The following is a 17422-nucleotide window of genomic DNA, read 5'->3' on the forward strand; positions in this document are numbered from 1 at the left end:
TGCACTTAGGCCTATGCTTTCTGTTGTCCTTATGTTGTTCCAATTGCTTCTATTGTTTACCTCATTTGTATGTCGCTCTGGATAAAAGCCTCTACTAAATGAATAAATGTAATGTAAATGCATACTTGAGAGATCTGATATAGGCCTACTACATTATCTCAACATTCCTGTTGTTTATGTCAGTGGTTGATAAGGGCATGAAGGGATATGAAGCTAACAAAAACATTTTTTTCATCATCTCCTGTGGTTTGACTCACGCTATAACTATTCAGCCCACACCGATGCACGTTTTGGATCATTGCCCTGCTGGAAGATTCAACTACACATTCTCATTCCCGACTCATATTGACGTTCGGGCAGCGCCCCTTTGCATCGTTTTTTAATGCGCGGGGGGTACCTCTTTGGCATCGTTTTTAAATATTATCCGACTGCAATACTGGAGGCCGCAATTCCAATGACCTGAACTTCTGGGACCGCACTTCTAGGGCCCTATTTTTTTGGGACAGCGCCACCTACCAAATCTGAGTTCCGAGAACCGCAGTCCCAAGGATCCTAGTTTTTGAGGACCGAAAAAGTGCACAAGACCGTATTTCCACCCAATTCTAACTACTTAAGAGTTTTTAAAAAAAGATTTATTACACCCAAATACTACGTTATTTCTTACAATTAAACCTTATTGCTAACAGCTTAATGTTGAATAATTATTGTGACTAACTAGCATAATATAACAACACCAAGTAAAATAAACAATAAATCATGGTATAGCCTTATTAACCACATTTCAAGTACAGAGTGAAGACACAGGATGACTCAGGGTAGATTTAAGATTGTGTATATTTTACAAAATAACAAATTAACAGTTGAACACACAATTTTTTTTTACATGAACCACATTCATGCACCACTTCATTGATGACGTTTTCATTGACTCCTAAGAGAGAACAGCGTAGAGAGAAAGATAATGAAGTGAATGAAATAATGAACATTTACTTGACCAATTTATTTATTAATCTTTTGTCATACTATTGCCTGCACTGAGCTCTGTCCTTGAAATCACTTCATATAGACTACACACTAACTTACATGAGAAATCTAGCACGTGGTATTTTAACAGTAAATTATTATGATGTCAAATGTAACAATCAATATTATAAAAATAATGTCAAAATGAAGAGACGTGCATAACATGCATCGTGGGGTAACCAGGTTGTGACAACGTGACAATGAAACCATTAAGATTAATTTAAATGAAAACAATGAGTATAATTAACAAGGTTTCACAACGAAGTGCTACATATAGTGCTGGCTAGGCCTACGATTAATAATCATCCCATAGTCACTAAATCAACATAAGCTTGCCAGTCGTGCTACGGTTTCGTTAAACAAATATACTTACAACTCGTTTTACAGCATTAGAAGTTTATATTGTCGCTATATAGTGCATACAAGACTATTTAGCAACTCATGATCAACTCACTTCGGCTACATTAAAGGTGAAGTGAACTAGGACCACAATTTTAACCCGAGCTTTTGTTATATAAGAGGGAATTGTATTCAAGCGAACATCCTGTGAGTGTCAGACCTGAAAACGCCCTTGTTACTGAAATAACAACTGTTATTGACACGAAGCTCAGCGAACGGCAGGTCCTGGAATGCACCTATCTATGGTTGAACACCGCCTCCACAGATGAATATCAACGCCTACTTCTCGAGCCCTGCCCACTGGTTTGCGCATGACAGTACTGAACACAAGCTGCACGGAACCAGATAGAGCGAGTGTAAGCATCATGCCGTTAAAGATCGCAAAATATTGTGCAGTGCCTGGTTGTGGAAGAACACAGTCGCTGCCTAACCGTCCTTCGGATTCCGACAGTAGGAATGTTGAAGTTCATTTTTAAAGACGTTCCCGCTCACGTGGGGAAAACATTGAGCGTTTGTTCGCTTCATTTCCACGCGGATTCCTTGAACAAGTCTTTGCGGAGAGACTAAAATTAAAAAGCAGTGCTGTGCCATCAATATTGGATGGATCGCGGGTCTTAAATGCTGACATGTACGGTCATATATCACTAAACACCATACAACTATAGGCTATACAAACTATACGCAAAGTCTTGGCATCACATCCGGGAAATAAGTCCGTAAATTTGAGTAAAATCACGTTAACTAATGTTATGTGTCTAACCAAATTCACAGAAGGCTCCAACTAAGTCAACTATACAAGCTGCTATCCAATCATAGCAGTGGGTCTTTACTTCCAAGTATTCTATGTGGCCCGCCCTTAAAAACTGTGCGTTTTGATGTTTTCGAATGTAAAAACTACACGAACGTCATACGTAGACATCAGACAATAGTATAAAACAATAAAAACGGCCAGTTCACTTCACCTTTAACTTTCCAATTAAAATTTTCACAATTGTTTTTAATGTTAAACGAAAAAAATATGATTCACATTTGATACTCACGCTCTTATTGTCGTCCATACTGCAGAAAAACACGCAGATGCACTCGATGCACTCGTCGCTTCCGTTGTAGCTAAATACATAGGGTCCTAGAAATGCGTCCTCAGAAATGCGTTCCTGAAAGTGCAGCCTCCGGGTTTGCAGGCAGATGCTACTCTCGTTTTTCAACATGAGGGGTAATCCGTTGCTTTCCATGAGAAACCATTGGCGTCAACACGCAAACGCGATGGGCACACACATTTTACTGTCATTATGAAATTATACAGTATATTGGGGTGTAATTATGCTAGGATGGCATGTGTTGGGGTTTGATTTTCAGTTTAACAACCAGGATAATTGTTTTTATGTGACGCTATTCGGACAGTTTGAGCATGTAATGTAACAGTTTATTTATTATATAATACAAAACACAAGATACAAGAAGTCACAGTGTTGTTCAAAAAATACAAATATACAAATAAGTGTGCCAAAGCCAAACGATCGATTAGTATGAGGAACAGATGCGAAAGCGATCACCATCCGCCTTACATCTCAGGTCCGGTGAACAGTCATCTGTTGATATTTGATAGTCGATGATGCCATGTATCCTCACAAAATGGTCCTCTGGCAAAAATAGGTCCTCTGGCAGAAAAACAGCGCCAAAATATGACGACCTCTCTGTGTGTGCCAAACACAACTTTTATTTAGTTTTTAGCTGACCATACAACCCAATGTCATTAAGGGTTCTACCAACGAGGGTTCTTATTTTTGGATGAGAGTTGAGATTTTTCTTCTTAAAATCTTGCCAGATAGCTTGTGGCAATGCAGATGACGTTAGATTGTAGATTTTCGACTGACATCCAGCTGTGGTCCTTGAAGAACTTGTGGCCACTCCGACCACACAGCAAACAAAGACGTTTTTAGAATGATCTTTTCCAACGGACATTTTTTTCGTTTTTTGTTTATAATCCAGATTTACGACTTCCTCGTCACATGCTTTCCATTAAATGGTGTGAAGTATTTGCATCAGCTTTTTCAGAATTTCTATTTGGATCAAACGCTTTGACAGTACAATTCTTTCATAGCACACCTTCCTGTACTATAAACCTTACAGCAGAATCAGAAGAATTTATAAGGAACTCTTCCAGCAATGTTACAAAATCTTAAAATGGAAAGTGGCCTTAACCACTTCATACACCCTGTATTGTCCTGAGAACAGCACATACTAATTTCATCTAGGATGTGGTGCTATCTGTCAGAGAGGTACACAAATGTAAACACCAGCAAGCTATTTATGAATGCTACTGTTTATCCTTCTCATCAAGTATTTTTCATACTTACCTTGATAACTTCAACTCAGAAGGTAAAATGCTATTGATGGCATTGAATAAAGGTCATGACAATTACTGGCAGGTGTAAAGCACTGTGGAGAAACACTTAATATACACTCACCTAAAGGATTATTAGGAACACCTGTTCAATTTCTCATTAATGCAATTATCTAATCAACCAATCACATGGCAGTTGCTTCAATGCATTTAGGGGTGTGGTCCTGGTCAAGACAATCTCCTGAACTCCAAACTGAATGTCAGAATGGGAAAGAAAGGTGATTTAAGCAATTTTGAGCGTGGCATGGTTGTTGGTGCCAGACGGGCCGGTCTGAGTATTTCACAATCTGCTCAGTTACTGGGATTTTCACGCACAACCATTTCTAGGGTTTACAAAGAATGGTGTGAAAAGGGAAAAACATCCAGTATGCGGCAGTCCTGTGGGCGAAAATGCCTTGTTGATGCTAGAGGTCAGAGGAGAATGGGCCGACTGATTCAAGCTGATAGAAGAGCAACTTTGACTGAAATAACCACTCGTTACAACCGAGGTATGCAGCAAAGCATTTGTGAAGCCACAACACGCACAACCTTGAGGCAGATGGGCTACAACAGCAGAAGACCCCACCGGGTACCACTCATCTCCACTACAAATAGGAAAAAGAGGCTACAATTTGCACGAGCTCACCAAAATTGGACAGTTGAAGACTGGAAAAATGTTGCCTGGTCTGATGAGTCTCGATTTCTGTTGAGACATTCAAATGGTAGAGTCAGAATTTGGCGTAAACAGAATGAGAACATGGATCCATCATGCCTTGTTACCACTGTGCAGGCTGGTGGTGGTGGTGTAATGGTGTGGGGGATGTTTTCTTGGCACACTTTAGGCCCCTTAGTGCCAATTGGGCATCGTTTAAATGCCACGGCCTACCTGAGCATTGTTTCTGACCATGTCCATCCCTTTATGACCACCATGTACCCATCCTCTAATGGCTACTTCCAGCAGGATAATGCACCATGTCACAAAGCTCGAATCATTTCAAATTGGTTTCTTGAACATGACAATGAGTTCACTGTACTAGAATGGCCCCCACAGTCACCAGATCTCAACCCGATAGAACATCTTTGGGATGTGGTGGAACGGGAGCTTCGTGCCCTGGATGTGCATCCCACAAATCTCCATCAACTGCAAGATGCTATCCTATCAATATGGGCCAACATTTCTAAAGAATGCTTTCAGCACCTTGTTGAATCAATGCCACGTAGAATTAAGGCAGTTCTGAAGGCGAAAGGGGGTCAAACACCGTATTAGTATGGTGTTCCTAATAATCCTTTAGGTGAGTGTAAATCTTTACTTGTTACTTGATTGCCTGCGCATGTACAGTATGTTCTATTGGAGGGGGCAACCAAATTTGGTCTTTTAATATACAGTAGCTGTATTAAAAACACCACATTAAGTTGTTTTAACCCATTGTTGGGTCAAATATAAACACTTTGGGGTGGTTTCCGTACAGGGTTTAAGACTAGTCCTAGACTAAAGGAAATGTTAGACCTGTCCTAAAATACACCAGTGTCATTGTTTTGTCTCAAAATGCACACAAGTGATGTTTTTTGTATACCATGTTTGTGAAAACTTCTTAAATGTCCTAATTGAACTAAGGCCTAGTCCTAATTTAAAATAATCCCTGTGCGGGAAACCACCATTTTCTGGGTCAATTGAACCCATTGCCATCCAATGCTGGGTTAAAAACAACATTTTCCTTTTTTTACTCAAAAGGCTACTTGAACTATTTTCTGCCTATTTTCTGTCTGCATCCCAACACAGAGCTAGTGCTCACAAAGAAAATACAATTTCCCTAAATTCTGGTATTACTAGATCTCAGCGCTGACTTTAAAACTGTACTCCATACTGCTACATAGACTGAAAAACTGGGGAGGGCTTTCTAGGTTGGTCCTGGTTCAGGTCATACCTATGGAATGGGTTACTATGTGAATGCTTCTGTTCTACTTTGACTCATTTATAAAACATGTGTTTGCACAGATTTGATCATAGCGTGTGCATACACAAAATCCACTGCAACATTGATATTTATAAAAACTGTCTTTGAGATGGAAAAGTTTTTGGCGTCAGGGTCTGATCAGACGTACACATTTTTCAACAATCATAAAATTTCATTTATATTCGTAGTAGGCTACCGAACATTTATTTTATTTATCGTTTACTTACATGTACTTTGGAAGGATTAACTGTTTTTACCAAGTCGCTGTAACGACCTTGCTTCATTGATATATAGACATTACTTTGCGTTTATGAATTGTACATTATTATGCTGGTGTCTGTGACATAAAATAAATATAATGACATAAAATAAATCTGTGTTTACTTTGTTTGAGTAGCCGTTTTGTGAATATTATAATGATATCCACGTCCACCGCGCCCGGCCGTCTCTGTTTACCGCTAATGCTGACATATGAATCCGCATATTATAATTTCTGAAGTTCGGTATTAGCTGCTAAACATTTATTTTAATTATTGTTTGCCTGCAGATGCTCTGGTGGGTCTTGGTAGTTTTGTCATGGTTTTACCAGTTACAGTTCATTGGCACGAGACACTCTGCCTTTATAAACTGTACTTTTTTTTTCATGCCGTTAGTAAAATAAAATATACACAACATGGCAGATTTGCACGTATGATCGACGGATATGATTAGCTCTGTGCTATCGTGTCTCTGAACCGGAGGACACTCACGTGCAACCCCTCGTGTGACACTAACGCGGAATATAGACTTTAATGTTAATGTTTACACTGTCTGGATCATCCCCTATTTCCCATCTAGATCATCCCCTATTTCCCATCTAGTGCATTATGCGTCATTCACCATGTAGGAAATAATAAATGTGCAAACAAGTGCTCATATGAGACACCGCTTCTTCAGCTCTCAAAGTGAAGGGGGCGGGACTCTTCGAATTCTAAAGAAGATTTTATTTTGATTTGAGGAGAACTTTGACAAGAGACTGAAGTGTAGCGTGATGTCATGGAATTTCTAGATTTTTTTTTGAGCGCACGTGCAAGACTGTCAGTTTTGAATGCCAATGTTTTCTAAATGCGAATTTTGTCAGCGCGTAGGAGCATATCAGTTTATTGACGTCCTTACAGAGATGGACGAAGTACACAACTTCCTTACTTGAGTGAAAGTACAGATACTACTGGTCAAATATTACTCCACTACAAGTAAAAGTTGTAAAGACAGATTCTTACTTAAGTAAAAGTACAGAAGTACGTGCTTTTAAAAGTACTCAAGTATTAAAAGTAAATTTCCCTTTTGTCAGTTGTGCATTGTTTTATTGTCGTATACCTTATGCCTCTGAAGCAGCCTACTGAATACACAGAGTAGCTCACAGTATGAGTTGTATTAAATGAGTAGTTCACTTCAAAATTGGCCCCCATTGACTTTCCATAGTAATTTTTGTTCCTACTATGGAAAGTCAGTGGGGGCAAATTTTGCAGTGAGCAACTCCTTTAAGAGCTTTATATGTTTAGCACATATATGTTTAGTTTAGATATAATCCTGTATGATCATTTAGCCTAATTATTCTGATTAGCCCCCTGGGCCTATATGTATTTATGAGCAGTGTTCTTTTATTTTGTATATTCCCTTTACCAGTTTTAGCAGCAATTTACCAGTAAGTAGTAAGGTTCTTGTAAATAGTAAAGTGTAGAAGCCATGTGTTTGTTGGATTTATTACCATTTGTATTACCATAATTTAACTACAAACATAAAGTATAGCTAGTATAATGAAACTATGGTATGTTTAGTTGCTGTGGTTTTACTAAAGATTATTAATTGGAGTATGGTTCCTATATATAGAAAATGGTAAATATGTACATACTGTGGTTTTACTGCAAATACCATCCCTGCTGAAAAAAACTTTTTAAAATTAATTTTTAAAATAAATTCCTCTTTGTAGCGTGTTTTGGGTTTTATTACAATAGGATTTACCATCCCACCAATAGAATCCATCACACACAAGTAGACAACAATTATCCATAGTACAATTCCCATTATAACCATTAAATCCATTACATTTTATGTTGTATTTTGGGCAGGGTTCTATTGTTTTTATTTCAACAGGAATACTTCAACTATAGTTACTTCATTTTCCAAATCGCTTTAAATGATATAGCAGCAGATCAGAAGTTAACACGCACGCGTAGCTCAAGATGTATGTGATGATTATTTACCATTTAGCCGTTATGCAGATCATTTTCATGAAAATGTTTCTACGATCTTTGACTGATCGTAACACACAGATGATTACACCACACTTTAACATGTGCCTTTTTCGTCTTTTATTGTTCTATTTGCCTTTTTAGAGCGCTATCAACGATGTAGCAGCACCTACGTTTACATTAGTTTAGAGGGGAAGATCCCAGAATTGCCAGATTTGCGTAAAAAAATCTGCCAAATGGCCATTCAAAGCTTGCCGGAAAACCGCGAGCTTAGAAAAACTGAAATACTTGGCAACAGTAAAGGTCCTGGCAGATCGCAAGCCAGATAAATTGCGCACACAGGAAAACCCGCTGCACAGAAACCATTTTCTACTTTTGGACCTTTTTATAAATGTAGTGGAGTAAAAAGTGTGATATTTGTCTTTCAAATGTAGTGAAGTTAAAGTACAAGTACTCAGAAAAAATAATACTCAAGTAAAGTACAGATACTCAAAAAGTGTACTTAAGTACAGTACTCAGGCAAATTTACTTCGTTACTGTCCACCTCTGCGTCCTTACCCTTACGAAAATTGACCATGGTTTTACTACAGTTAAAATGGAAAAACCATGGTTTTCGTAAAAACCATAGTAAACGATGGTTACTGTAGTAAAACCATGGTTTTGCCCTAAGTAATCAATGCACCAAAAAACCATGGTTACTACACTTGTACCACAAAAAAACATGGTTAATTTTCGTAAGGGTAAGGCTAACTTATTTTTAATAAAAGGAAAAAATACATTAATACTGATTTCACTGGGGCTTTAACTTCCGCTATACATTTGCAAATAACAGAGTGCCTGTAGACTATTTCTGATAACAAGCAAAAGAAGCCAAAAAGCGCCTTTGCTTGGCTAAACTTGCCTCTCTAATATTTTGAAGTTAGACTGCGATACCAATCTCAACCGCTAGATGTCACTGTACCATACGGTTTCTTTAAAGGAACAATACAGAGTTTTTAGGAGGATCTATTGACAGAAATGCAATATAATATACAAAACTATTTCTTCAGAGGTGTATAAAGACCTTACATAATGAACCGTTATGTTTCTAATACCTTAGAATAATGTTTTGTACAGCAGCCCTAAACGGACAAAGAACTCTACAACGCGCGTTTCCCCTCCCTCTCCCCTGCGTTATAGTGGTGAAACGGATCGCGGTTGATCCGTGATCCGTACGGATCGTACTCTACGGTTTGAAACGCATCTGACCAGCGGATTAACTGAAAGTTTATTCATCATTGACTAAGAGAGTAAAACACGCTCTCTCTACAGTTTTAGCACCAACGTGCTCTCGCTCTTTCTCTCCAGTATCTGGACGAGTACAATATTACAGCGGTTCCAGATAAACAATGACGCTCAAAACTGCTCCTTCACACAGCTAATATTAGAACAAAAACAACAACATATCTTGGTTCTAACAAACAGAAAAACCAATGTTACTCACATTTACATTTACATTTAGTCATCTTGCTGAGGCTTTTATCCAAAGCGACTTACAGATGAGGGAAACAATGGAAGCAATTGGAACAACATAAGGACAACAAAAAGCACAAGTGCAATAAAAGAAAACTGGTCTCGTATAGCCTACCACAGTATACAGAGTAAAGTTTTTTTTTTTTGAAAGAGTAGAAAAGAGATAGAAGTCAGAACTGATCAGTCAGGTGTTGACGGAAGAGATGTGTTTTCAGACGGTTCTTAAAGATGGCTACATAATCTGCTGATCTTGTAGCAGCGGGCAGATCATTCCATAAATGTAGAACCGATCCCGAGAATGTACGTGAGAGAGATTTTTTACCTTTTGGAGATTGCACCACAAGACGTCGTTCGTTTGCAGAGCGTAGGTATCTGACGGGTACATAAGTCTGTATTAGCGAGTGAAGATAGGGAGGTGCCAAATCAGTGGTGGTCTTGTAGGCCAAGAGCAGAGTCTTGAATTTGATGCGAGTGACTATAGGGAGCCAATGTAACTTAATGAAGAGAGGGGTGACGTGTGCTCTCTTTGGTTCATTGAAGACAACTCTTGCCGCTTCATTCTGGATCATCTGTAGAGGTTTGGTTGTGCAGGCTGGAAGTCCAGCCAGTAGCGCATTGCAATAGTCCAGTCTGGACAGAACAAGAGCCTGGACTAGGACTTGCGTAGCATGCTCGGATAGGAAAGGTCTAATTTTCCTAATATTGTAGAAGATGAATCTACAGGACTGGGTGGTGCTGGAAACCTGATCAGTGAAGTTAAGCTGATCGTCGATCACCACTCCCAGGTTTCTGGCCGTTCTGGAAGATGTGATGGTTGATGAACCCAGTTGAATGAACATACAGTACTTGTCCGAATCAAAGCAACCTCCTCGGGGGTGATTTAAGACAATCTTTCTCTCCAACGACTCTCTGCTGGAAAGTATCTCCATAGATATCCATGAGTATCTCTGCTAAAAGCCTTAGTACCGCGGGTCCTAACTAGGGTTGGGAATCGAAAATCAATTCCAATTTGGAATCGGAATCGAAAGGCTAGGAATCGGATCGGAATCGAAAGGAATAGGAATTGGATACTTGAAATTAAAATTTGAATTCCTCTTATCAATTCCTGTATGCATATTTTCAGAAAAGTACATGCGTTGCATGATCTGCTGATATCTCAATAAAAGCACTTATGAAAATAATCGATATTTTTTACTATAGTAAGCATAGTTTAGCTATAGAATTTGCATTAAAGCACAGGAATCACAAATTAACCATAGTTGCATTATAGTAACTGCAGTTTAACCATGATGTAGTTATCTACTATGATAATATCAACTATGATAATACAAATTGTAATAAATCAGAAAAGGTGTGTTTCTACGTGTAAATACAGAAAAAACAGTGCTCATAAATATATATATATTTTGCAAACAAGTCAATAAGCAGGCTAAATGACCATACAGGTTGATATCTAAATGTTTTACTTGTGGAATCGAAACTGGGAATCGATAAAAATCGAAATCGATAAGCAGAATCAGAATTGGAATCGATAAAATTGAAACGATTCCCAACCCTAGTCCTAACGCGTCGCTGCTTGAAAGTCTTTATAATATTAACGCAGGTCATAGCTCCTGCCTGACTTTTATACTTCTTTTTATACTTAAAACCCACAGACCTTTTATTTTATGTAATAAATAAGACATCGCTCTTTCTACAGTCTTTCTAATGCCCGCATGATCTCTTCCCTGCGTCAACATGAGAACGAGATTCGTTGCAATTCTATAATACAACGCTAATGGCCGCTGTAAATCAAAAACTTTAATCAACAACCTTTAAATGTGTCAAAACTACAGGACTACAGAAAACTACAGAATTGTTTATTTAATAAAATGAACACAACAAAATTTTGCAAATTATGTATTTAATACAACTATTATACAATAAAATAATAATATAAATTAAAATAATTAGACAGTAGCCAGACCAATAAACAAACACAGACCGGACATTAACTGCAGTACACGCACGCCTGTCCAGAGGTGGGTAGAGCAGCCAAAATCTTTACTCAAGTAAAAGTACAAGTAACTAGAGAAATTGTTACTCAAGTAAAAGTAAAAGTCACTATTTTAAAAATTACTTGAGTAAAAGTAAAAAAGTATGCAATGAAAAAACTACTCAAGTAGCTAGTTACTTAGTTACTTTGTATCTGATTATATGCCTACTACATAAAATTAATATTAACGCCAATATTTTAATATTACATTTAATCAATATTTTTAATTATCATAAGCAGATATCTTTGCAATATACTAGAGAGACTAAAGAATAGACAAACACAGAAGAGACAAGCATTTCTGTAAATTTCATCTAGTCCTGATGTCAATGTAGTTTACACAACTTATTTAGAATAATAGACCATGTCAAACTAAAGCATGAACTAAACTCAGAGCATTTCCTAAGATGATCTAGAACATCTGCAGTGCTCTCTTAAATGAAATAGCCTACACATTTTTGAACAAAGCTCATGTTTTCTCGTGTTGTGTCACGTGTGTGTTGTGAAACGCTCTTACTTGTAAACAAACAGTAAACAGTGAACCACACGCCCATCAACAAGTTTTCTTCCTTCTGTTCTTCAAATGTATATTTCTGCAAGCCCACGTCTCTGTGTCTGACAGGTAATGCGCATGTTGCTGTGTCTGACGAACAGCTCGCGCGGGTGCGCGCATATGGCCGGCATTTATCATTGCTGGCAAACAATATGACACATTTGCAGTTTTGATTGTATAGATATAGATTAATATCCACTTCATCCAACGCTCTTTGTGTTCTGCGTGTTCTTAAATTTCGCGCTACGAGGAGTGAGTAATCCTGCTTCAGATGATTCAGATCGTGCTGCGAACTGAACAAATCATTTGAACTGATTCATTAGCCTATTCAAGTGGTTTTGCCCATTGTTCAATTAATGCTTTCAAAAGAATCGATCACTCGGGAATGCCCGTAAAAAGAGACGACAACCTTGAAATAAACAACGCGTTTTAAAAAGCATATTTTAAAATGAAGGAACGAAGGAACGTCACGCAATGTAAGTTATGTAACGAAGTAAAAGTACAGATTTTCTATTAGAAATTTACTCAAGTAAGAGTAAAAGTACACACTAGTAAATGTAGCGCGTTACTACCCACCTCTGCGCCTGTCCAATGAAACGGTCTATAAATGAGGCCCCCTGTGCCAATGCATAAATAAAATCAGTTAAACAACTGAAAATAACTCAAGTCACTGTACTTGGAAACAAAGATTGAGCTTTCTAGGTAAACACACAGTGTACCTTGACTCAAGTGGTCTAAAGACACAAAATAAAGTCAGAAAACTGTAATGTAGGCCTAACTAAATGGTGTAAATTTAGAGTGTGATCTTAGTTTCAAAGTAGTTTCTTAGTCATTTCAAAGTAATACATATACTGTATATTACCATCTCAGAAATACTGGCAGATACTGCTGAACACACAAGCCGATGGTCAGACTTGGTTTGTTCTCGTGTTTTCCACACCGTCGATTGATGTTGGTCCCGTCACCTTTTTTTGACGATTCAGCATTCTGAATCAGCGGCACAGGTCATCAGGGAATCAAATCATTATGCATTCGTAACCACTATTTCGTCAGCATCGGCCTGGAGTGTTCTGGGCCTTAAGCCAAAATTTAAAGAAACAGTTCATGCTTTAATCCCCAAAAGGGTGGATTACTGTAAAGGATTCCTCAACAGTCTTTCCAGAAAGATCCTTCCTAGACAGCTGCAGCTCATACAGAACACTGATCCCATGCTTCTGACCTAAACCAAAATGTGCTACATCAAAAAAACTTGCCTTATCTTGGCTTGCCTCATTGTCATTATCTCTTTCTCAGACTTTTGTTATCCTGGCAAGGAGAGCTGGTGAGTGTGACCTAACATGAGTTATTTTTAATGGAACAGTTTGACCCTCTGTAAAACCTTGAAACATTTGCAATTTGAGAAGAGATATTTGGTTTGATTTGTATCCCTACACTATGTTTTTTTAATAAGTTGTTTAAAATGTTTTGGTAAAGGAATGGTTTATCCTTACAGTATGTTATTTCAGCAGCAGTACAGATCACAATGGAGAAAATCCCGTAGAATACGACGCGTATCTGCACACTTGTGGAAACATCACATATAACACCTCCGAAGGTTTATGCTGCAATGGTAGGAGAGACTGCCATTAGTAATGCCTTTTATCAGAAACTGTGCATGGTTTTCAAGAACATCAGATTTGATTTCATGTGTTTCAGGTAAGCTAATTTGTGGATTGAGCAAACTGGTTGCTGACTGCTGTGAATCCAACGCCTTCAATCCTTTAAATGAGATATGCTGTAATGGTAGTATTCTCATTCTAACCCATTTCAGTGAGAGGTGCTGTGGCTCAGGTAAGCATTACCCACTTAAAATGGCTTTAAATGTGAAATTGGTGGCATCACAGTTAAAGTAACTGCATCTGGGTGCCTAACAGCAGTTTGTTGTCACCTGTTGGGTGTGGAGTTTATAGTTTCAATTATATTACAATTAAAGTTGAAAAAGTGGGTTTTCCCACATTTATCGTCCAGTTTTTTTAAACATTTTGTTAAGATTGATCTTTATAATGATGCTCTACAATAACTTTGTTCTCTCGTTCATTTACAGCGACATACTTGGAGAAAACGCATGTGTGTTGTGGTAATAAAGCAGTTATCAGAAACAGTAGTGAATCCCGCTGTAATGGAAGTGTTCCACCAGAGAGTAACAGTCATAGTGCTGGCAAAAGTTTGTATTTTTACATCTTATAGTGTTTATTAAATTGCTAAAGGCATTTTGTTCAAGTGACTTTAAGTGACATTGCACAACTATTGAAATAAAAATGACAAATTCCTAAAGGGTCATTCACATCATAATGATAACTATAAAAAATAAAGTTTAAAAAATTCTTCTTCATTTAGGGGAATAGCGGTGCTCACATCAAAACTATAACGATAAAGATACAGAGAACGATATCTCTAACCCAAACTAAAAGTCATACATATTTTAGGCGGCGGCTAACCAACACCTTTCTTCACTCCAAACCCTAAAATCACAGCCGCAAAGGCTAATTTTTCTAAAAACGCAAGTTTCACAAGGTGGCAAAGCAACCATAAATGGCTACCCTAACCCCGCCCCTAAACCTAACGTCACAGTGGCAGTGATCGTAGGAAATAGGGATTTAAAAGAATGAGCCACCTTGTAAAATAGGAATTCTCATCAGATTGCGTTGATATATATTTATACATATTAAAGATACCGCATATTAAAATACGTTGAAAGTCGTGCTGGGTGAAACGAAACAATGTTGTGTTGACTGGCATGAAAAAAGGGGAAAATTCGTGTCCATGCATGAACACGAATGAATAGATTACAATTTGTGACAAGCATGAATTCCTGTGAGACTGTGTTGGCCTGTCAAACAGTTTCTGGCGGATAATGTTTTACTACTGATGATCGCGACACGGGTTTAATGTCTGAATTAAGACTGTATAGTGGTCGGAAAGTTAATTGCGTTTTTATGTGTTCATTGCGGGATATTACGTTATATGTAACACTTATATGAATCTGAGCAAGCAGGCAAACTATGTGTGTTACATCCCAGACACAGGTTTTCATTTATTCACATGTATTTTTGTCTTTTTCTCTGTTCTGCTCATCCAGTTAAACGTCCAACCATCTTAATCTCATGATATTATTCATTCATTTCTGTCTAGTTCTGAAGTGTGGATCACGCCTCTACGACCCTTTAATGCAAATGTGTTGCTCAGGCCACATATATATGTTATCAGCACGGCACAAGGTCAGTATTGTTGATTTTTAAAGTAGTAAGTAAAAGAAGTAAAAGTCACCGTCTGAAAGTAAATGAAGACTGGTTATTGGTCCATATAATTCCTATGGGAACTAAATCTAAGCCATTGCTGCCATGTACAGTAATTATAGACATTCCCTATACCTTATCTTATAAAATCGATAGCTACAAATCAACAGTTCTCAACAAAAGTTTTGTTTAGTGTAAAAGGTCAGAAAACACAAAGGTTTATAGTGTAAAGAAAAAAAGCAGTGCAGGAAGGAGATTTCAGTTCAGGCTGAAAGTGTTTTGAGCATTCAGTTAATTTGTTACGTGTTTTTTGTTGTCGATATTTGTACACTGCAGTATCGACTCCTCTGTCACTGCAGAAAAGAACATTCATTCTTGGATTATGAATGAATAGACACTGTCCATGAAAAAAAACCTTGCTGGAAAATGTAATTGTTTACAGCACTGTATACAGTATATAAAAAGCTTACGTGTCCTGTATGTATCGAAAATCTATATTTTTGTCTTTTAGTGCTGTGGTGCAAAAGCCTACGACATTTCTGAGAAGGTGCTGTGCTGTAATGGGATCCTTTATGACAATTTACCTGAAAACTCACAGTGTGTGGGAGGTTTTATATATATGGAAAACCAGACCATCATGACTTGTGGCTCAAATGTGTCCAACATATCCAACGTTGGTAGGAAAGCCGAGTGCTGTGGAAAGCTCCCCGTGGGGAAGGATCAAACTTGCTGTTCATCCTCAAGTCATGCCATGCGTTATGAAAATAAAACAGATCACCATTGCTGTGGGCATCAGTATTACAACAAGTCCCTATGGGGCTGCTGCGCTGGAGATCTAACACCAACACCAAAGAAAGGCTCCCCTGCAGAGTACACACTTAAGCCGCTAACCGACCTGATCCCCATCATGTGCAATAAAACAGGTGGGCAATTCCAACGTTATGGACGTGACATAAAAATGCTCAGAGAATGAATTTGTTACAAATATATTGAACCATCCGTTTATATTTTACTAAACCCTTGTTGATAGTCTAAACATAAAAATGTCAGTCTATGAACAAATTTTCTATTTTAAAAAAGGGAAATAAACATGCGTTATGGATGTGACAAAAAAAGGATGTGTTTTTTGGGAGACGATAAACTTTGTAGGATTTCTGTGAAATAAAATGCACAATCCTGAAGCAATAATACCCAATGAATGGAGAAGGGATGCCCCTTTATAGAACATAAAAGTTATTTTATTTTAATTTTCATGTGTCCATTTATGAGGAATATGTAGGGTTATGTGTCACGAACGCTGAGTGGAAGAACCCAAATGCAGGCAGACAGTAAGGGGTTAACAAGAAATATTTATTTTACACAAAACATGCAGAACAAAAACCCACAGTGGGGAACAAAACAGGCACATAAACTCACTAACCTAAAATACAAAGACTAAGGACCACACTGGAAAAACTACAATAAACTAACAAACACTAAACTCACGGAACAGGAACACACAGCACTAGGCACGGAATCAAGACAACAGGCATGAATACAATACACGGTACAATCCACAAGCACAGGACAAAGAAACAAGAGGGTATACAGTATATAGGCAAGACAAACGAGGGATAATGACACAGGGCAGGTGTGGGTAATGAAACACTCAGGGAAAGATAACAAGGAAACGAGAGGAGCGGGGCCAATGACAAGACACTGGAGAGAACGCATATTATTGTCAAAAGGACAATAATATGTTTCTCTCCACACATAACCAAAGGCTTTGTCATGACTCTGCTACAGGACCAAGAAAAACATGACTAAATGAAGCAGAGCCATGACAGAAGCCCCCCCCCTTTAATGAGCACCTCCAGGTGCTCACCAAGGGGTAGACGGACGAGACAAGACAGACTGGGAGACAGACAGGACAAGGCAAAACAAAGAAAACAAAATCAAGGGCAAACATGACAAGACAACAACAGGACTTGGGTGGGACATCAAAAATACAAACATGGGAGGGGGGGGAGGGGCCAACAGGCCCATAGGGGGCAGTCCATGGGGGTAGGGAGAAGTC

The 17422-nt window shown here is 38.2% G+C and overlaps 1 protein-coding gene across 1 annotated transcript in view; it reads left to right on the forward strand.

Annotated features, from left to right (window-relative positions):
- The window catches only part of si:ch211-195m9.3 (galaxin), a 74311-nt gene that overhangs the window by 52817 nt on the left and 4072 nt on the right, over positions 1-17422 (forward strand). The window contains exons 4-9 of the mRNA XM_057347360.1: positions 13385-13412; positions 13597-13700; positions 13787-13921; positions 14175-14294; positions 15263-15348; positions 15878-16289. Coding sequence (XP_057203343.1) covers positions 15298-15348; positions 15878-16289 — 463 coding nt within the window. The 5' untranslated portion in view covers positions 13385-13412; positions 13597-13700; positions 13787-13921; positions 14175-14294; positions 15263-15297. The remainder of the gene's footprint in view (positions 1-13384; positions 13413-13596; positions 13701-13786; positions 13922-14174; positions 14295-15262; positions 15349-15877; positions 16290-17422) is intronic.

The sequence above is a fragment of the Triplophysa rosa genome, linkage group LG12 (genome assembly GCF_024868665.1).
Source record: "Triplophysa rosa linkage group LG12, Trosa_1v2, whole genome shotgun sequence".
Taxonomy (NCBI): Eukaryota; Metazoa; Chordata; class Actinopteri; order Cypriniformes; family Nemacheilidae; genus Triplophysa; species Triplophysa rosa.